At 45.1% G+C, this 22351-nt stretch overlaps 2 protein-coding genes across 2 annotated transcripts in view; both read right to left on the reverse strand.

The window, feature by feature from the left end:
- Positions 1-2586: 2586 nt before the first annotated feature.
- Positions 2587-4994, reverse strand: Chchd5 (coiled-coil-helix-coiled-coil-helix domain containing 5). Its single transcript, XM_090336366.1, has 4 exons — positions 4833-4994; positions 4050-4190; positions 3802-3964; positions 2587-2757 (listed from the first exon to the last, which is right to left on the reverse strand). Coding segments are annotated over exons 1-4 (330 nt in total). The 5' UTR covers positions 4835-4994; the 3' UTR covers positions 2587-2733.
- A 2920-nt stretch (positions 4995-7914) lies between these two features.
- The window catches only part of Polr1b (RNA polymerase I subunit B), a 28566-nt gene continuing 14129 nt past the window's right edge, over positions 7915-22351 (reverse strand). The window contains exons 10-15 of the mRNA XM_090336367.1: positions 20500-20633; positions 18856-19026; positions 18177-18333; positions 13714-13910; positions 12996-13249; positions 7915-10608 (exon numbers count right to left, since the gene is read on the reverse strand). Of these exons, the coding sequence (XP_090192493.1) occupies positions 9726-10608; positions 12996-13249; positions 13714-13910; positions 18177-18333; positions 18856-19026; positions 20500-20633 (1796 nt within the window). The 3' untranslated portion in view covers positions 7915-9725. The remainder of the gene's footprint in view (positions 10609-12995; positions 13250-13713; positions 13911-18176; positions 18334-18855; positions 19027-20499; positions 20634-22351) is intronic.

Consider the following 22351-nt stretch of genomic DNA (forward strand, 5'->3'; position numbering starts at 1 on the left):
CTCTAATAAAGAGAACTGGAATGCTATTCTCTGACTCCCAGAAAGCTGGGAGTGTCTCAAAGAAAAATTAATTGCTCTTAGCCTTACAGAGACCCAAGATTCTGGCCTAAACGTGAGTTAATCAGAATCCAAACTTCCTTGGACCTGGAAGTCAGGTGAAGGCCTAAACAAATTATAGTTGTTTGCTGTCTACCTCCGCTTCCTAAGATAAGGAAGTCATCCATCCTGAGACGGTTCCACGTGTCTGTATCTATAACTTTAAAGAGATTAGTAACTTGTTTCCTGTACATACTCCCCTGTTGGATAATCAATAAATACCCAAACGGTTGTGGAAAAGAGGCAAAGGCCCCCTAGACCCCCCAAAACCAGTTCCATGGTCTGGTTTCCTTCTTTGCATATTCTCCTGGTCGTGGTGGGATAAAGTGCTCATGGGTCTTGGTGTTAAAGAATCTAAAAAGTTCGTGAATAGTAGCCCTAGTGGTGTACTATAATGCAATTTAAAGTTTTAATAAATACAAAAATGTAAGGTTTTTTTGTTTGTTTTGTCAGTGGTGGGGCTTGAACTCTGGGCCTGAGCTCTTCAGCTCAAGGCTAGTGCTTTTCCACTTGAGCCACAGCGCCACTTTCAGTTTTCTGGTGGTTAATTGGAGGTAAGAGTCTCATGGACTTATGTGTCCAGGCTGGCTTGATCCCTGATCCTCAGATCTCTGTCTCCTGAGTAGCTAGGATTATAGGTGTGAGACTCCAGTGCCTGGCTTAAATGTTTTTGTTTTTGTATTTTTTTTCCCACCCAGCTTACACTTATTAAACTCTCCCTAACTGTCCCTGCATTCTAGGTAATTAAATTTAGGACATTTTGGTTTTGTTTTTTTCTGGTGCCATTCCTAGGGCATCATCCGTAAGCTTTTTTGCTCAAGGCTAGGGCTCTACTACTCGAGGCACAGTTCTACTTCTGGCTTGTTGATGAGTAGTGGGAGACAGGAGTCTCATGGACTTTCTTTCAAGGCTAGACTCAAACTACCATCCTCAGATCCCAGCCTCCCGTGCAGCCAGGATTACAGAAATGAGCCCCCATCGCCTGGCAACATCTTGCATTTTTTTTTTTTTCTTAGCTGCATAGTCAATCTCAGTGTTCTTGGCTGCCTCTTACATACTTTTATTTTGCTTTTTGTGACTTGTACATACTGAAGGAGCCAGTGAACTGGATCTGAGGAGCTTATGATTCTTAGAAGTATTAAGCCAGAACTGCTCAGATACCCTCAGCATCTCTTCCATACACCAAAGGCTCCTTGTCTATTCCTAAAACTAACCTAGCCCTCTTCTGTTGGTGGTAGCACTGAGGCCCATACAGGCCACAAGTGCCAGGTGAGTGACCAGGACAAGTCTTTAATAGCAGATGTAAAGTTGGTGGATAAGCAACCCCAATTTCTTTGCCCCTTGGCATTGTAAATTCTATGCAGTTTCCCAGAGGTCCCCAGGGAACCGAACCCATTTCTCATCAAAGAAATTAGTTTTAATAATGTACTTTTTATTGGCTGTCTTCTGCCTCCTTTCACCAGGAATATTTCTAGATTCAAATTTCAAATTACAATTGTCAGAAATGGTTTTCTGGGGGGAATGAAAACCTACACAGAAGTACAGAACAGTGTGTGTGTGTGTGTGTGTGTATCTAGCAGTACTGGGGCTTGAATGCATGGCTTAATTCTCTGGCTTAGTTTCTTGGCTCAAGGCTGGCACTCTACCACCTGATTCACACCACCACTTCTGGATTTTTGCTGGTTGATGAGATGACTCTCTTGGCTTTGTCTGCCCAGGCTGGTCTCTAATCAGGATCCTCAGATTGTGGGCTCCTGAGTAGCTAGGATTATAGCTGTGAGCCACTGGTCCCCGGTTGTGACTTCTAAGCCACATCCTTCCACAAAGCTGTGTTCAGTAGGGCCAGTAGGTTCAACTCCATTGGCCAAGTCTGTTGCACAAATGGCTATGAACTGAGCAAGGCTACTTATTTCCACATCCCCTGCAAGGAAACTCAATAAAGGTATGGTAGAGCAAACTGAGAAAGGGCCTCTCCCATATACAACAGGAGGCAAGGAATGACACTTTGGCAGTGTGAATAAGGGAAGAAGTCTGTTGAGGAGGCTCAAACCTGTAATCCCAGCTTCTTGAGAGGCAGAGACGAGGGAATCAGTTTGAGACCAGTCCAGCTATAAAAGTTCATGGGACTTCAACTCAACCAGTGGCTGGATGTGGTAGTGAGCGTGTTATCCTCAGCGGCACAGGGAAACACAAGGATGCTCACAGCCCAGGCAAGACTCTACCCCGAAAATAACCACAAAAAGGAGATGGGAGGCATGGCTCAATTGGTGAAGTGCCTGTCTAGCACAACACAAGGCCTTGAGCTTATACCTAGCACTACCAAAAAAAGAAAACAGGGGAAAAGGGTAATTTTAACTTGGTGAACAGATAGGACAGCATGCTCCTCCTGGGCCTTTCCTTGGCAGACCAGGTGAGTTCTGTAGTGGATGGATAAGCAGGGTTTCTGCCCAGTCAGCGTCCCTATGCCCCCTGAGGTGCTAACGGCAGGAGTCAACATCCAGTAGTCTTTATTTATTGGGAATCCTGATGTCCAGGGAAGCCAAGCACACCACCAGGGACTCAAATGGCCACTCTGCAGAAGATGGGGGCATCAAGGGCCAGTCAATCTAGTTCCGATGTTCTGAAGTCAAGAGACCTTCATGAGGCAGGAAGCGGCTGAGCCTACGGAGAAAACACAGTGGTATGTACTGGTACCTCTTCTGTGCTTGGCCTTGGGACCACTGCTGGAGAAATGCCGTAGACACAGCAGAGGCTGATCTTGCACAGCCCAGTGTAGAGGGAAAGGGCAATGACCTCGGTGATGTGCCACTGGAATAACCAGCCATGCTGAGCTATCAAGGGGAACAGGAAAGGCAACATGCAGTTTTATTGCATGAGCAATACTAGGTACCGTTGTGATACAGGTGCCAGGGAACCAGTAGACAGAAGCAGGAGAGACACAGACTCAAGTACAGTATGTGTGTTCTAGGGCCAGAACAGAGATCAAATTGAAACAGAGAGAGAGGCAAGGTCAGAGATGATGGGGGATCTAGGTTGTGCTGAATTTGAGAGCTGGATTGGTAGAAAAAGACAGCTGTGCAGAAGTTTCTAATCAGAATGCCGGATTCACTCTGATCATTTTGCAACAATCAGAGAAAGGACTGAAAAGAATAAGATAGAATATAGAGGCCCAAGGCCCAGAGTTTGGCCTAGTGGTTAAAGTGCTTGCCTACCATGCATGAAGACCCGGGTTTGATTCCTCGGCACCACATACATAGAAAAAAGCCGGAAGTGATGCTGGGCTCAAGTGGTAGAGCTCTAGCCTTGAGAAAGTCCAAGGGCAGGGCTCAGGAAGGAATGAGGCAGAAGCTATCGGGGAAGAACATGCGGTACCCAGTAGGACCTGAGATTTCATTTTCAATGGGCATGAAAAGCCATTAGTCATGTGACTAGATTACACACCACTGTGTGTGTGGGGGGGGGGAGAACAGATTCATATAAAGGAGGCAGAATACCCGGGCAAATATTCTCTGCCTGGATATCTGTCCTTGTGGGAAAAATTGGCTAAAGTAGCTGCCAAGAGGTTCCGGAGATGTGACCAGGTTGTGGCTTCCAGATGCAGGGGGAAGGCAGGTTTGGAGTAGTGCTTTACCATGAATGACTAGAAATATGATAGAGATTATGAGGGGATCAACAGTTGCTGACGATCTGGCAAGCCTCTTTTACCTCTGCCTTGGGGGAAGGTGGCAGCTGCACCTGCTCAGCACACTGCAGGAAGCGGTGTATGTGCTCAGCACAATTACCAACAGCTGCTTCATTCTGCCGGAGACACTCTTCAAAGGCCTCAAAAGGCTCAGCACAAGCCTGGCGGATCTGCCTGATGATTGGGCTGTGGAAATAGAATATTTCAGACCCCGGAACATTCTGATTCCACTATCTAGCTAGCCCCTTCCCCTATCCCTGGCTATACTCACTGAGAAGACGTGCACCGAGCAATGCTCATCTTCAGGTGGTGACAGTCCCTCTGCCAGGACTCTGGCTTGGCTGACACGCACTGGCCATACTGATCCAGCTCACGACCACAGTACCGAGCAGTGATCTCCAGGGCTGCCTGCCTGTGGGACAGGAGAGGCTGAGGATAATTTCAAATAGTAGGAAAGAAAGGTTCTGATCTGGATCTAGACTAGGGATCCTGGGCAGATCTGGGGACAGCCTGATTGATCAGCCCCAGGCAGGCATCCTAGAAGAGTCTTGACATTTCACAATGCCTGGAGGGCCTGCAGATTTACGGGTTTGTGGGCCAGGAATCTGGAGATGGAAGGAAAGTACAAGGGTACTGGAGACGAGACTTCGGGCCCTGGGCTGATGGGGCAGTGTTGGATAGAGTTGGGGGGCCCTGGAAGTAGGAAAGCTTTGAATCCTCAAGTGTGCGATCTTGAGGTTTGAGGAGCCGAAGCACAGTGGGACGGAACTGTGAGTGCAGGGGAGGTACGGGGTCCTGGCCATGTCTCGAAAATACAGGCTCGGCGATCCACGGACCAGGAGCCAGAGCTGCAAGACAAGGCACTGAAGCCTCCGGGGGCCCCGAGATAACGGTTCTGGGAGCCGGGGCCGGACGCAGACGCTGGGGCCGCGGGCGCCTCGGGGAGGGTCTGCACGGCGCGGGAGGCCAGTGCTGCCGGGGCTCCGCGCTGGCTCCCGCCGCGGGGAACAGAGAGACGGCGGCGGCACACCCGGGGCCAGCGCCCGCTACTCACATCTCCAGGCGGGTGCCGGCGTGGGGTCGGTCAGGCGAGGGAAGCGGCCCGCCCTTTCCGGCTGTCCGTCATGGCGGCCCCGCCTCACGCCTCCGCCTTTCCGGTCTCAGAGCCCGACGGCCCGCTCTTGGCGGCGCCCGTGGAGCCACTTCCGGCCATGCCGCGCATTTGGTCCACGTTTACTTCCGCCTTGCGGGGCGGGGCCCGGGGCACCGGAAGTGCTGAGTTTCCTCGCAGGCGCGGCGGGAGCGGTCTCGGCGCGGCGAGCCCGGGCGTCCCGACGCTCCCTCCGGGGCCGGGGGCGCGTGCCTCCGCGTCCGCCACCCCTCGGCGTGCCGCCTCCGCGCCCGGGACGCTGCGAGGCCCCGACGGGACTCGCCTGGGGCGGGGCTGCACCCCTACCCGCTGCGCGGCCCGCGCTGGGGCCGGGGGCCGGGACCCGACTCCCTCTCCCCGCGGCTCGGCCACCTCCGCGCTGCGGAAATGGGAACCAAGACATGTGAAAGGGTATCGATGTACGTGAATTAACGCACCTTCTATCTGGTGAATATCATGTAACCCTTTTACTAATTACAATAAAAAATATTAAAAAAAAGCCAGAAGTGGAGCTGTGGCTCAAGTGGTAGAGCCCTAGCCTTGAGAAAAACCCAAGGACAGTGCTCGGGCCCTGAGCTCAAGCCCAGGACTGGCAAAAAGAAAAAAAGAAAAGTAATATACTGGGCTGGGAGTTTGGCCTCGTGGTTAAAGTGCTTGCCTAGCATGCATGAAAACCGGGGTTCGATTCCTCGGTACCACATACATAGAAAAAAGCCAGAAGTGGTGCTGTGGCCCAAGTGGTAGAGCTCTAGCCTTGAGAAAAAATCCAGGGACAGTGCTCAGGCCCTGAGCTCAAGCCCAGGACTGGCAAAAAGAAAAAAAGTCCAAGGACAGTGCTCAGGCCCTGAGTTCAAGCCCCAGGACTTGTAAAAAAAAAAAAAAGTAATGTACTCACTACCTTATGAATGTAATGTAACCCCTCTATATACATCACCCTGACAATAAGTTTTAAAAATATATCCTCCTTTGGTTTCACTGGGAATGGTTATAGAGTTCTGTTTAATCATGTCCAAGTGTAATTTTTTTGTCTTTTACCATCCATTTGATTTACTTGTAGGTGTACGGGCAGTTTAATTATTAAAAATGAAGGAAACCATCCAACCTGATTCTTTGGGTCTGACTTCCTTTGCTTACTATAATTTGATTACTGTTTTAATGAACTAAATTACTACTAAACTACTCAATTCAATTTTCAGTATATTTTTTACATTGAAGACTTTATATTACTTTTTTGTTGTTGTTGATCATGGGACTTGAACTCTGAGCCTGGGCATTGTCCCCGAGCTCTTCAGCTCAAGGCTACTACCCTACCCCTTGAGTCACAGCACCGCTTCTGGTTTTCTAGTGGTTAACTGGAGATAAGTCTCAGTCTTTATTTAGTGCCGGGGCTGACTTTGAACCATGATCCTCAGATCTCAGCCTCCTGAGTAGCTACGATAACAGGTGTAAGCCACTGCACCCAGCTATTACTTCTTTTGTTATAAAGCATTTTATTGCTATGAAGGTGTTGTCCAGAGGGGTTACCACTACGTCAGGTAGTGACAACAGCTCATTTTGGACACTGTCACTCCTTCCTTCATTTTCCCTCCCCCACCTGTCCCAGCCCACAAGTTACACAGTTCATGTGAAACACGCGTGGCTTTTCTCCTTGATGAAGTTAGAGGCTAGGTTTAGTCTCCTGACACAACTAAAATATGGACAAAACAGGAGATACAGCTCAGATGTTACGAAAGCATGTGGTACAATGATACCCAAGATGAAGAAAACATTAAATGAGGTGACACTAAGACCCAGCTTATTTTTTCCAAGCCACACAGCACAGGGAGAATTAAAATACTGTATATCTCAGTGCTCTCCCTAAATGAAATAAAGTTGAGAACCTTGGGGAGGTTAAGGCCCTTAGAATATATGTAGAGCTGCACAGATCTGCCAGGAGTTGCCCAAGAGCTCAGAGCATGTCTGTGGTCACAGTGTTGGAGGCCAGGGAGAGACCCAAGAAGGAAGCAAAATCCACAGCTTTAAGGTGAACCAAAACTGCACATTGGGTGCCAAGTATTTTGATATTCTCTAGAGTGGGGAAAATTTGCTTCCTGGCTTCTGGATCAAAGAAAGCTAAGAAACAGTGAAGCAAGCCATTCGCCTTGAAGGATGATAACTAGATGGAAATCTGGCATCTAAAATAAAGACTTCCAGACCTGGCCAACTATAGTGCCAAACATTAAATAGCCTTTGTTTTATAAATCTCTCAAGAGGCAACTGACTGCCTGAGGCAGTAGCATCATATATTGGGATCATAACTGTATGACAGAAAATGGCATAGGAAGCCAAGAGATAGGGAGTGTGTACTACCAAGGCCCTTACATTGCATATAGATTGATACAGCAACTTTTTTTAATGGCAAGGGGGAAACAATTCAAACATCCAGTAATAGGAATAGTATAGCTATGTATTGAAGATAGTATACACGCTAGATAATGCTGCTCATGTCTAGAATCCTAGCTACTTGGGAGGTAGAGATCAGGACCATGGTTAAATCTAGTCAAGTCATGAGTTTGAGACCCTATCTCAGTCAAAAACTGGGCTTGGTGGCATATACCTGTCACTCAAACACCTGTCACCCCAGCTTCAAGGTAAGTATAAATAAGACTAGTCTAAGTCGGGTGCAGTGGCTCACACCTGTAATCCTAGCTACTCAGGAGGCTAAGATCTGAGGATCATGGTTCAAAACCAGCCAGGGCACTAAAGAATGTGAGACTCCAATTAATCACTAGAAAACAGGAAGTGGGGCTGTGGATCATGGGTACAGCAGTCACCTTGAACTGAAGAGCTCAGGTACAGTGCCCAGGCCTAGAGTTCATGCCCCATGACTGACAAAAAAGAAGACGACTGCAGTCTGTGCCAGCCTGGACTGCAAGAATCTTACCTCAGTACTGCCCCCCAAAAAAGACGTAAAAAAGAAACCCACAATCAACAAATAGGTATGAAGTCAGCTCAATATAAAAATGTAAGACTATTAAATATACATTGAATCTTAGAGGCATAGATTTCCCAAATTTTTAATGTTCTTTACATATTGAAGTGATACCTGGGGTATAATAAAGATACCTGTAGTCCTAAAGGAAGAGTCCTTTTAATTCTACAACACTGTTCAGCCTTGTGAAGTAGGTAAGCTAGTCACAGGACAAGTGCTATATGAATTATCTAAAATAGTACCAATTCAGAGACAGTAGAACAGTGAGTGCCAGGAGATAGGGAAATGGAAAGCTGCTCAAAAAGTACATAGATGAGTATCAGTTGCTACAGTTGAGTCTTGTATTGCACACTTGAAAACGGGTCAAGAGGATAAATCCTGAGTTTAGTATTCTTACAACTCTGGAGATGACATTTATGTTTATTTACATTGACCATGGTGATGGCATTATAAATTATGTACATGCCTTAAAACTGTGTACATTAGATTTATAATTATACTCAACAACATTGCTAAAAAATTTCCACTAGTTTGTGACACTAAAAAAAAAAAAAAATACATATATGGCTTATTTTTTTTTTGCCAGTCATGGGGCTTCAACTGAGCCTGGGTGCTGTCCCTGAGCAATTCAGCATAAGGCTAGCACTTTACCACTTTGAGCCTCAGTGCTGCTTCCATTTTTCTGCTTGGGTTGGCTTTGAACCGCGATCCTCAGATCTCAGCCTCTTGAGTAGCTAGGATTATAGATGTGAGCCACCAGCACCCTTCTGGCTTGTGTTTTATATTTATCACGCTCTTCCACTCTAAACAGATGAACAGATAAAGGAACAGGAAGCCTGGAGCTGGCAGGAGACTCCTTGTATGACTCCTATTTACCAATAACCTTTTCTTTATGCTGGTCCTGGGGCTTGAAATGCTGTCCCTGAGCATTTTTCCTCAAGTGAATCCTCTTATCATGTGAGCCATATCTGTTTCCAGCTTTTTAGGGAGGTAGTTTATTGGAGGTAACTCACAGACTTTCCTACCTGAGCTGGCTTTGAACAGGGATCGTCAGATTTCAGCCTGCTGAGGAGTTATGTGGATTACAGCTAGGATCATGGGTATAAACCACCAGTGTCCAGCTTCCCAATACCTCATTTTAAAGAAAATACACATGGAATTTTTTTAAACAAGCATACCAACAAAAAACTTTAGTACTTATACCAGAAACTGAGAAACCTTCAAGTTTTGGTTACCTAGTCTTCATTTAAAGTAGTCTTCATTTAAAGTATGAACAGAGTGACCAAGCAATGGAATCCTCACTGAAATTGTTATACTTTATTATTTTGTGTGTATGTGTAGATGTGTGTGTGTGCACAGCATGCACGCTGGTCCTGAGGCTTGAAGTCAGGGCCTGGGTTCTGTTCCTGAGCTTTTGTGCTCTACCACTTGAGCAATACCTCTGCTTCCAGCTTTTTCCTTTCTTTCTTTCTTTCTTTTTTTTTTTTCCCAGTCTTAGGAACTGAACTCAAGCCTGAACACTGTCCTTGGGCTTTCCTCAAGGATAATGCTCTACCACTTGAGACACAGCACCACTTCCAGCTTTTCTATGTATGTGGTACTGAGGAATCAAACCCGGGTCTTTGTGCATGCTAGGCAAGCACTCTACCACTAGGGCCAAACTCCCGGCCCCAGCTTTTTTCTTAACAGTTAATAGGAGACAAGTCTCATGGACTTTGCTGCCTGAGCTGACTTCGGAACTATGCCCATCAGATGTCTACTTCCTGAGTAGCCAGGATTACAGATGTAAGCACCATTGCCCGGGTTTGTTAGATCTCCTAATCAAGCTAAATAACATCCAGTTTCACTTTGATATTCATCGCTGCCAGTTCAGCTACAAAATACCGGAAAACATAAGGCACAGAAACAGTGTCAATGGTGTCACTGCGATTACACAGGGTACAGTTGTACTTGCGGTTACGCATGGCAGACCAAGAAGGGGGTGGCTTCTCCAACAGTGGAGAGAGCAGACTGCCACACTCAACACACACGTGTGCCACTGAGCGGTCAGAGCAGTTGAAGAGGCGGTCATGAAGAAGAAAAGATGTTCCATGAGCCAAAAGAGCATCCCGCTCCATCTCCCCAAAACGGATACCACCCTGGACATTTCTTCCCCCGACAGGCTGGTTGGTGACTTTGTCTCTGGCTCCAGTTGTCCTGACTTGAAATTTGTCAGATACCATGTGGCGTAGGCGTTGATAATAAACTACACCTATGAAAATGTCTGCTTCCAATTCTACCCCACTGATGCCACTATACAACCTCTCGGTGCCGTAGTAGTTGTAGCCGGCAGCCTTCAACATCTCACCAAAGTATTCTAAGGCTGAGTTCTCCTCAGAGAAGGTGAAGGGGGTGGCATCATGGCAGAGGCCATGCAGAGCTGCCGACTTCCCAGCCATGCTTTCAATTAGCATGCCAATGGTCATACGTGAGGGGAAACCATGAGGATTGAACAGAATGTCGGGAACCATCCCGCTCTCGGTAAAAGGCATGTCCTGTGCTGGCCACAATCTGCTCAAAATGCCCTTTTGCCCATGGCGACTGGCAAATTTGTCTCCAATAGTTGGGTTCCGGGGAATTCGCATGGTGATACAGATGCACTTGAACTTCCCACTCCCGGAATCATTGCTGCACACTTTGATATTATCCACTACACAATTTTCTTTACTCCTAGGGAAAAATAAAAACAACATGTAGCAATTAAGCTATTTGCCTAAAATCGCTGATAGTCTTAAGTTTCATTAATATAATCAAGGCTCATAAAGGTATTCATAAAACTTATTCTCGCTCTGCCCATCAACAGGAATAGAGCTGATATTTCTCTAAATCTATAGCCTTTTTGTATCTGAAATGAATTATCAAAAGCAAAGTCAGACAAAACATTATTATGAAGATAACTATCATTATCTCATGTTATAAAAAATAAAATTTTATTTTCATTTCCCAGTGGCTCATATCTGTAATCCTAGCTACTCAGGAAATAGACAGTGTGACCTAGTGGTAGAGTGCTTACCTAGCATGCACAAAGCCCTGCTTCAATTCCTTAGTACCACATACACAAAAAAAGGCTGGAAATGGTGCTGTGGCTCAAGAGGTAGACCACTAGTCTTGAGAAAGCCCAAGAGCAGTGCCCAGGCCCTAAGTTCAAGCCCCAGGGCTGGCAATCATCACCATCATCTTTGTAGGGCCAGAAACATGGCCTAGTGGTAGAGTGCTTGCCTATCATTCACGAAGCCCTGGATTTGGTTCCTCAATACCACATACACAGAAAAAGCCAAAGTGGCACTATGGCTCAAGTGATAGAGCTCTAGCCTTGAGAAAAATCCAAGGATAGTGCCCAGGTCTTGAGTTCAAGCCCTAGGACCGGGGGGGGGGGGGGGGGGGGCAGGAGGCAGAGTAGGGTAGAGTAGTAGTTCAAGTGGCACAATGCTGGTCTTAAGAAAAAGGTCAGGGACAACACCTAAACCCTGAGTTTAAGTCTCAAGACTGCATAAAACTAAAATAAATTTGGCCAGAGGTTGGCCTAGTGGTAGGGTGCTCGCCTACCATACGTAAAGACTTGGGTTCAATTCCTTGGTACTACATACATAGAAAAAAGCCAGAAGTGGTTCTGAGGCTCAAGTGATAGAGCTCTAGCCTTGAGAAAGTCCAAGGACAGTGCCCAGGACCTGAGTTCAAGCCAGGACTGGCAATAAATAAATAAACAAGTAAAATAAATAAATAATTAATAAGGCATAATGAACTTAGTATTGTTTTTTTCTAGAAAATAACCCTTAACACTGTATGAGATCAGAGTTCCAATTAAATGTTAAGAATGTAGAAAATTAAAAAATATATATAGAGAAAATTCTCACATATCAGACTGACCAGAAAAGCAGATGGAACTTTGGACCATTTAAGCAATGCCAGTCTAGCTTGACTGGAACCCTAATTGTCATGGTTTGAATGTCCCCTCCAAAGCTCATCTGAAAACTAATCCCCACTATGGTGGGGTCAAAGCCTTTATCTCATGACCAAATCCTGAGGACGGAACCCTCAGGAATACAGCGACCTTAGGAAAAAGGCTTAAGCAGCCAGCACTCAGCTTCCACCTTCTACTATGTGAGACGTGCCCCAAAAGGATGAAGTCCTCATCAGGCAGTGCCTTGATCCTGGACTTCCCAGCTTCCAGATCCATCAGAAATAAATGGGTTTTAATTTTGTGATGCTTTAATTCTGTGATGGCAACAGGCTTCAAAGACAAAAGCAGAGTTAGTGCTTATGGTTTACTTTTTTCAAAACTTCTGTGGTTAAAGGATAACTAAGCTGGGTGCTAATGACTCACGCTTGTAATCTTAACTACTCAGGAGGCTGAGATCTGAAGATCAAGGTTCAAAGCCAGCCTGGAACAAAAGGACCTGAGACTCTTATCGCCAATTAACCTCTAGAAAATGAGAAGTGGGGCTTGGCTCAAGGGTAGAGCAGTAGCCTTGAGTTGAAGAGCTCAGGGTCAGTGCCCAGGCCAAGTTCAAGCCCCATGGCCCACAAAAACAAACAAAAAAAATCAAAAAACCCTTCATCTCCATCGACAGCTAGGTGGGATGGGGTACACATGCCATGCTGGAAGTAGCAATAGAAGATCTCAATCCTGCTGGGCCCGGGCACAGTGAGATCCTATCTTGAAAATAATCAATTCAGGGTGGGAGCATGGCCTAGTCGTGGAGTGCTCACCTAGCACACATAAAGCCCTGGGTTCAATGCCTAACTTACCACATACACAGAAAAAGTCAGAAGTGGTGCTGTGGCTCAAGAATAGAACACTAGCCTTGGGAAAGCCCAAGGACAGTGCCCAGGCCCTGAGTTCAAGCCTCAAGACTGGCAAAAAAGAAAGAGAGAGAGGCGGGGGGAGGGAGAACGAATATAAATAATCAATGTAAAAAGGTACAGGGACAGGTAGAGTAGCTCAAGTAGTAGAGTGCCTGCTTAGCAAGCAAAAGGAGCTTACTTAGCTCAAATACCAGTGTCATCAAGAAACTAGCCCAAGAAACAAAATCCCAACACAGACCCCCAAAACTTACTTATAGTAAACCACGAAGTTCTCCCCAGTGTTGAGGTTTAGGTAGCTATAATAGGGGTCTCCATGCTGCAGCTTTGCTCCTATGAATGGCAATCCATCATCATCTAACTTCTGCACAATCCGGGGGTCACCTGGTTTGACCCCAAACACAAGACTACCATCTCCTTCTTTGACCTTTTCAGAGAGGTCTATGAACTCAGACTTGTAGACAGTTCCATGTGCAAAGCCTCGCTCCCAGGAAGCCTTGTTCACAATCTGTGAAATCAGAGAATATCAAACAGTAAGGCCAAACAAAGATCTAAAAAAATAAAATCAGTCAGGGAGGATTCTACTAGATTTTCATTAAAGAAAACTAGTACTTGATGTTAGAACTGTCTATTTTTCAAATTATCAATACTATTAAAACCCAGACACATTAATGGTTAATAGTTAATCACACATAAGTGTAAAAGATATAGTCAAATCGGTCAATTTATTATGTACTTAACACAGTCATACAATATTTGCTATATACTTAAACAAGGAAGAGATATGCATGTCTGTTTAGTGAATCTACCTCAAGGGCTACCACTTTCCATTTAGACCAGGAATTAACTAGTTAATGAAACAATTATATGCCTAATACTAGGTGCTTGGGGACACATAAATATTCCTTCAGTGTTATCGCACACATACATACACACACAAAAAGAGCTGGAATTACACCTGGCAAAACTTACCATGGCATCTTCCATATCATAGCCAGTATATGAAATCACAGCAACGATAGCATTTGTCCCTATTGGATAGTTATCCATGTCGTAATAGTCATACATGAATGGTCTTACTAAAGGACTTTGTGGAGTCTGAAGACGGTAGAGTTTATTATCAGATCGGTCTTGGTAAGTGAGAAGTGGAAAGCCCATAGTCTGTTTACCTATAGAAAAAATTAAAAGAAAAAAAAATCTGTGCATTTTTGATGTTTAGTCCTCTACTATAAAGGTAGACCAGATACAACTAAACATTCATCATAGAAGGTGGCTGTGCTTGCTACAGATTAATACTGGGAAGTATATGCACATATCAGCATGCCCAGACCTTGAAAACCAGACCATTGGCAAGAAGCACAAAATGATCTTTAATGCTATTACATCTATTGGTGATGCATTCCAAGTAATTCTATATTTATGGGCTCAAGAATAGAACCATTAAAAGGATATAATAAAGTCTACCCAAGCTAGGCGTGGTGGCTCACGCATCTAATCCTAGCTACTCAAGAGGCTGAGACCTAAGGATCACAGTTCAAAGCCAGCACTGGGCACCAAAATCCATGACTCTCATTTCTAATTAATCACCAGAAAACAGGATGTGGTGATATGGCTCTATGGATAGGGTGGTAGGCTTGAGCTAAAGAGCTCAGGGACAATGCCCAGGCCCAGAGTTCAGATCCCACTACTGACCTAAATAAATAAAATACAAATAAAATCTACCCACAAGCTACAGGACACTTCTGAGAGAAAGGGAAAGTTAAAAAAGGATGGTACTTTTCTCCAATTACTTCAGTACACATATAAAAATGTTTAAGACTGTGTAAGTTTTGGGTAGTAAGATACAGGAGTATAGGCAGGTGTCTTTGTACTACTTTATAGAGAATCATTTCAGAACAAAATGACCGTAAAAACTAAAATATATTAATGGAGCTTTAACAAGTAAGGAAACAAGATTTCAACAACATAAGACTAACATATACATTTCCCCATTGCCTGAACCACGGGGCAGTAATCAGAAAATGAAAGGAATTTATAGATGAACTAAAGGTGCTGGCCTGGGTGAACTTGTTTTTTAGTTTCCAATTAATTACTTATCTTACTTTTGCCTCCTGGTGTAGTCAGTGTAACAACTGTAACTGAGAACTTACAGCCTCACTGCTTTGAAGAGCCCAAGAAAGAGTTCAAAGCATGACAGCAACTGAAAGTAACTACAAATTTCAAAACAAAAGAACTACAGAGAGCCTTAAATTCTGCACATAAACCAATTCCAAACTTTTGGTGGACTCCTGAACTATGTGTGCACAAGACAGCGCCAACCAGCCCACCTAAGACTAAAAGCCTGTGCATCACCTGCCATGTTCAGCTAAGGGAACAAATAAGCCGGGCACGGGTAGCTCACGCCTGTAATCCTAACTATTCAGGAAGCTGAGATCCAAGGACTGCAGTTCAAAGCCAGCCCAGGCATGAAAGTCTGTGAGACTCTTACCCCAAATTAAACCTGCCAGAAAACTGGAAGTAGCTCTGTGGCTCAAGTGGTAGAGCACTAGTCTTGAGCTGAAGAGCTCAAGGACAATGCCCAAGAACAGAGTTTAAGTCCCAAGACTGACCAAAAGGGAAAAAAAAAAAAAAAGAATCTAAAAGTAAACAACAACTCTTCAGAAAAGCATCATGCAGCTTATGGTTTTAAAAATATTATTCACAATGTCCATGATATAATGTCACTGGCCATTCGGAACAGTAAAACATAATGTAAACTCAAGGGAAAAACAAGCGAAAAAAAACAAGTATAGGAGTTGATACCTGTAATTCCAGGGAGGAGACATTGAGAAAGATCATGATTTGAGGTGAACCAAGGTAAAAAGTTCATCTCAATCAGTAAGCTGGAGCTGGCAGCATGTGCCTGTCACCCCAGCCACATAGAAAGTATAATTAGGAGGATCAAGGTCCAGCCTACACTGGCGTAAGTATGGGATCCTATCTGAAAAAATAAACCACTGAAACAAAAGGCTGCAGGCCTGGTTCAAGTGGTAGTGTGCCTGAATAGCAAAGCTGGAGGCCTGAGTTCAAACCCTGATGTGCATTTTTTTTTAAAAGTGCAACAAAGAGGGCCGGGAGTTTAGCCTAATGGAAGAGTGCTTGCCTAGCATGTACGAAGACCCAAGCTCGAGTCCTCGGTACCACATACATAGAAAAAAGATGAAAGTGGTGCTGAGGTACTAAGGCTCAAGTGGTAGAGCTCTAGCCTTGAGAAAGTCCAAGGACGGTGCTCAGGCCCTGAGCTCAGGCCCGGGATTGCCCCCACCCCCCCAAAAAAAAGTGCAACAAAGGATCCACAAATGCAGCAATGGTACTCATTAGACACTATGTTGAAAATGAACTAGACAACTTGTGGATGGGGATGGAAGGGAAAACTGGGAGAGCGTGGGGAAGAAAGGACACTGTCGAAAAAGAAATGTACTCATTACCTGACTTATATACCTGTCACCCCTCTATGCAACACCTCTATCATAACAATTGTAAAAAGTAAGACTCAAAAAGTAAAAGAAAACATGCAGCTAGGCACCAGTATCTTATTAGATACTGGTGATAAGATTGGGAGGATTTCAATACAAGGCCAGATCAAGTAACAAAGTTCTCAGACACTGTTCTCAACTGAAAGTTGGACATGTCATGTGCTTGTCACACTATCAGTGATGGGAGCATAAAACAGAAATAAAAATAGAAATAAAATAAAATGAGAAGAGATGGGAAAGAAGGAAGAAGGGGGAGGAAGGAAAGGAGGAAATGCAATACTCAATGGCTTATGAGATGTCAAATGCTTCACCATGACACATGATGGAATATCTGAAGAGAAGGAAAAGGCACAAACAGTAATTTTAGGAATAATGGCACAAAACTCTCCAGTTGATCAACTTGCCTTTCTAACAGATTCCCCTGACAAGGACAAACGCAAAGAAAGTTGTATCTACGTGTACTATCGTCAATCTCCTAGAAACAAACAAGCAAACAAAAAACTAGAGTAAAATCTTAAGGACAGAGGGAAAATGATAACAGTGTACACTAGGAAATACGATATAAGCACTGCCTTCTAATTAGAAATGACAGAAGAGACAAGATAGCAACTTTAAAGTATAGAAAAAAAGAACCATCAATCAAAATCGGCATAGGCTGTGAAGATTTCAGAAAAATACAGCAACCTGCATAAGAAATGCAAGGGGAGCCAGGCGTGGAGGGGACACTACACTTGGCAAAGTGAGATCCTGCCCTCCCACACAAAAGAAGTTAAAAAGAAATTTTTTCACGTGTAAAGGAATTTGTGTGTGGGAAAAAGTTGAATGTTCAAACAGATATAAGGGACACTAAAATGGTAATTAGGTGAGTGACTCTAATGGCTATATCCGCCAACAACCCAGCCAACAGTATTTCAGGGAAACTCAAATGTATGTACTATCTACAAGGTAAGTTTCTGTAAAATGGTCAACATTAGTCAGGTTTTAGGGGCTCACACTGTATTCCCAGCATCATTTATGTAGTCTGGGACCTGAGGATCACAGTTCAAAGCCAGCTTGGGCAGAAAAGTCCAATTTATCATCACAAAGTAGAAAGTAGAGCTGTGTTTCAAATGGTAGAGTGACAACCTTGAGCAGACCAAAAAAAGTCAACATTCATAAAGTCCAAAATAGGGCCAGGAGTTTGGCCTAGTGGTAGAGTGCTTGCCTAGCATGCACGAAGACCCGGGTTCAATTCCTTGGTACCACACACTTGGAAAAAGCCAGAAGTGGTGCTGAGGCTCAAGTGGTAGAGTTCTAGCCTTAAGAAAAATCTAAGGACAGTGTTCAGGCCCTGAGCTTAAGCCCAGAACTGGCAAAAAAAAAAAAAAAAAAAAAAAAGCCCAAAACAGGCTATACAGTTATTCCATATTAAAGAAGACTAAGACAATAAAATGTGTGATCTTCAGCTGGGTGCTTGCTGAAGTCATAAGCTGGACTATCTAAATTTGGGTGTAAAACCTAAAATAAAGAGTATTGCTGTTACATATCCTGGTTTTGACAATTACTCTAAACTGTGCAAGTGCAGGCCTTTGTTGGGGACATATACTGAACTGTGTGCAGGGAGAGGACCATTGTTCCAGTAACTTCACGGAAAAACCAAAGCGAAACCTGGGGGGCACACTAACAGCAATCTGTGAGTTTCTCAGTACTACTCTTGCCACTTTCCTCTAGGATTGAGAATACCACTTGAGCCACAGCACCACTTGCAGCTTTTCCTGTGTATGTGATACTGAGGAATCGAACCCAGGGCTTCATGCATGCTAGGCAAGCACTCTACCACTAAGCCACACTCCCAGCCTGGTTTGAAAACCCTTCGTAATAAACTCCAGGTGCTTTTCTTCTGTCTGTGCATTTCCCATCACCGCCTTTGATCCGCCTTACCCATCTGGCACTGGTACATGTTCCGGGGGCTCTGGTTGTGGTCGGAGAAGGGGATGAAGTTGGCAATCACGCTCAGCAGGCTATGGGGGAAGAGCTCCTGGTGTGTGGTAATGCCCGCGAGGACCTCATCTTCAAAGACAGCAACATTCATGAAGAGCTGCGGGAGAGAAGATGAAGCAGTTTCAAGGCATGCCGTAAGCAGGGCTACCATCATCTTAACGCTTCCACTGACCCAGATGGTAGCACTCCGACGCTCCAAACATTCTCCTTACCCAGCACCAAGAACCCTAAAGAGAAGCCCAGGAAAGCTCCCAATAGAGACACTACTACCATGGGAGAGCGGGGGCAGCCAATGGGACAGGAACAAAGATCGTTCTTGTTAAGTAGCACAAAGACCACAGCAAAGGTGTAGGCACAGACCGAGTGAGTCTAATAGTGTCTGACCCCAGGCAGGGCAGGACCAGGCGCAAAGGGGCCTGGGAGCTGGGTGGAATGGGAAGGGTAGGCAACAAAGACCAACTTCCCCTCAGGTTCCATGGAGTGAGGCAAGACATCAAAAATGCTCACAGAGGAGATAAACAGAGTTTGGCTTTCCTTCAGTGCCTTAAAAGGAACAGGTAGGCCCCTAACAGCTGTATAAGAGTCAAACACCCAGCCACTCATCACACATTCTAGGTACCTGTTCCATAGTTCCAATCAGTTCTTCTTTGCCTAGCTCCAAGTTCTGCACAGGCCGTACTAGTCTGCAAGGAGTGGTGAAGAGAAACAGCCCAGGGTACAGACTGGGCTTTCCTGTCATGGGGATAAGAACCACCTCCATCCAGGGAGGGATCTTTTTCTCTCTCAAAACCTGTTTTCAACCAAGAGAATTCGATGAAGAATAAATGGAATGCTTCACACCCTTCCCACGCACCCCCCACCAGAAGGCAGGTTAAACCAGTGGCCACGAAATTAAATCAGTATGTGATAACCTTCTTTGCAAAATGAACTCCAGGATATGGAAACAAGAGGCTTATGTTTGTGATTGTTATTCTTAATGTATTATGTGAAGCTATTTCTTTTCTCTTCTTTTCCCCTTATGGTTTATCTCATGTTATTATATCTGAATGAGGTACCTGGTATATTGTATATATGTTTATTTGAAAAAGGGAAGGCGGGCCAAGAGTTTGGCCTAGTGGTAGAGTGCTTGCCTAGCATGCACAAAGACCCAGGTTCGATTCCTCAGTACCACATACATAGAAAAAAGCTGGAAGTGGTGCTGAGGCTCAAGTGGTAGAGCTCTGGCTCTGAGAAAGTCCAAGGACAGTGCTCAGGCCCTGAGCTCAAGCCCAGAATTGGGGAAAAAAAAAGGGGGGGGGGCAGGGAAAAACACATGTATGTGTGTGTGTGGGAGGCAAAGTGGGAGAAGGGGCTGGGAGTTTGGCCTAGTGGTAGAGTGCTTGCCTAGCATACATGAAGATCTAGGTTCGATTCTTGGGAAATGGTGCTGTGCCTTACAAGGTAGAGCTCTAGCCTTGAGAAAGCCCAAGGACAGTGCTCAGGCCCTGAGTTCAAGCCCCAGGACTGGAAAAAAAAAAGAAAGAAAAAAAGAAAGGAAGGGAGGGAAGAAAGAAAGAAAGAAAGAAAGAAAGAAAGAAAGAAAGAAAGAAAGAAAGAAAGAAAGGAAGGAAGGAAGGAAGGAAGGAAGAAAGAAAGGAAGAAAGAAAGAAAAAACAAAGTAGGAGAAAAACATAGGAAGGGGTAACAATGTTCAAGAAGTAAAGTACCCACTACCTGACGAATATAACTGTAACCCCTCTGTACATCACCCCAACAATAAAATAAAAAGGAAAGAAATTAAATCAGGCATGTGCTCCAAAGCCACTCACATCCACATCCAGGGCCACCCACCCCACATTCTGAGATGGCACTTTGGGATTGCAGCATCACTATCCCAAGCAAGCCAATCTACTCTCAGAAGTCTGAAATACAGATTACTGATTTCACTTCAATGCATCATAGGAGCAGACCTTTCCACTCAGAGATGAAAACAAACGAATTCCTAGGGGAAGGGGGGTCACTGCAGGGAGCTTCAGGGCCACCTCATTAACTAGAAAAAGACTCAAAACTAGGCCTGAGGATGTGGCTTAGGGGTAGAGAGCTTACCTAGCATGCATGAAGCCCTGTGTTCGAGCACTAGCCTTGAGCAAAAGAAGCTCAGGTACAGTGCCTAGGCCCTGAGTTCGAGCCCCAGAACTGGCAAAGGAAAATGAAAAAAGAGAAAAAGAAAAAGACTTAAAACTGAAGGCCAGAGATAGGATAAGTCACAAAGACTCCAGATCACCTTAAAATGCCGGAGTGACTCTTGAATCCCAGGAGCAAGCTCCTTATCCACCCAGCCCACCACGACACCATCCAGCAGCACAGGGTAGCACTCGCCATAGGGCCGGTGTGGCGCTCCATCGACCGGGGTGACTCCTGGCAAAGGGAACACATGGAATGACCACAACAGGTTTCATCCAACACAGCCAATCCCCTCCAGGTGCGTTCAACGACCAGTTCGTTGGATCCCCAGGACGGGCATGACTTTGCATCGTGGCCCAAGTGTAGACCACTGTGGTGACGACACTAGCTGGGGACAGAGGGAGGCTGGCACTGTGTAGCTTTCTACATTTTGATTTCTGAGCCACATAAATGTATTAGCCTCTTTGACCAAAAAACTTCTAACTGCAGGTGATCATTAATGGCAAATTTGCCTGCTGGTTAGACCTGTAACCACAAAACTAACAAATGGGCACTTTAAGGTAACGTGGTGAAAACATCTGAGTTGCCTGAGCATTCTCTGCCTTCTGGTCTCAGCACTCCCAAGGTAAACAAGTGTCCTTTCAGAGATGTGCTCAATGCCACAATATTGTTTTTTAGAGCATGCTTATGGTAGCCCTCAAGTGCAGTGTCTAGTGTTCCTAAGTATAGGGTGGTATATTTACAGAGAAAATATGTGTGCCAGGTGTACTTATGAATACTGTTGGCCTAGAGTTCAATGTTAGGCCCACAGACACTGGGCCCTAGGGGATCCCTAAGAACAGCGGGTCAGTATTTGTTAATACTACATTGGTGATGATGTCACAGAATAGAATGACTGCGTACTGGGCTGGTGGAATGAATCAAGTGGTAGACTGTCAGCCTAGCAAGTGCCAGGCAATGAGTAAAAAACAAACAAACCCAAACAACCTATCCGAGGACTGTAAATAGCAAGAACTGACTATCCTTAAGGTGAAAAGCATACTTTCCCACAGACCATAGCTACTTTCTGAAGCGTCAAGTGTTCTCCTGAGCGTCACAGGGTATCCGGTGTTTCCTCTGCTATGTAATAACTTAGCAGGACTAGCTGCCAAGTCGTTTTTATTTTGGTAAAAATGCTTAACCTGCTCGACCACCTGCGAGTGGTTAGAAGCAACCACACCTGTGTGCGGTTTCATCCCTGGTGACACATGATGACTACCACCTGCGTGTGGTGCTTACCTTCAGAAGCTCAGCCCTACAGATGATCTGCACTGAACTGACTCCTAGCTCCATTCACTGATGCTGGTGACTCTATTGACGGGTTCCAGGGGCCCCCCCAAAATGGCTGGGATATTATATGTTACTCTAATATGACCAGATCTAGCTAATCTTTCCCATTTTCCATCCCCAGTCCTAGGGCTTAAACTCAAGGCCTGAGAACTGTCGTTGGGCTTTCCTCAAGGCTAGCTCTCTACCATTGGAGCCACAGCACCACTTCTAGCTTTTTCCCCCTATGTATGTGGTACCAAGGAACTGAATCCAGGTCTTCATGCATGCTAGGCAAGCATTCTACCACCAGGTCAAACTCCCAGCCCCTGCTATCTTCCTCTTCAGTGTCAGAGCAAATAATCTTTCCTACCTGTTCTTCTATAACCGTTTATCTCTCTACTTTTTGTGCTTTACCCGTTTACCCTCTCTGAAGACTGATGTCCATTTTTGCCAGTACTGGGACTTGGATTCAGGGCCTTGACCTGTGTCTACCACTTGGGCCATGTCCTTTATCTTACTTCATTTTTTTTTGCCAATCCTGGGTTTGAACTCAGGGCCTGAGCACTGTCCTTGGACTTTCTTAAGGCTAGAGCTCTACCACTTGAGCCACAGCACCACTTCCGGCTTTTTTTCTATGTATGTGG

Source organism: Megascapheus bottae, chromosome 7 (assembly GCF_031878675.1).
Source record: "Megascapheus bottae isolate mThoBot1 chromosome 7, mThoBot2.hap1, whole genome shotgun sequence".
Taxonomy (NCBI): domain Eukaryota; kingdom Metazoa; phylum Chordata; class Mammalia; order Rodentia; family Geomyidae; genus Megascapheus; species Megascapheus bottae.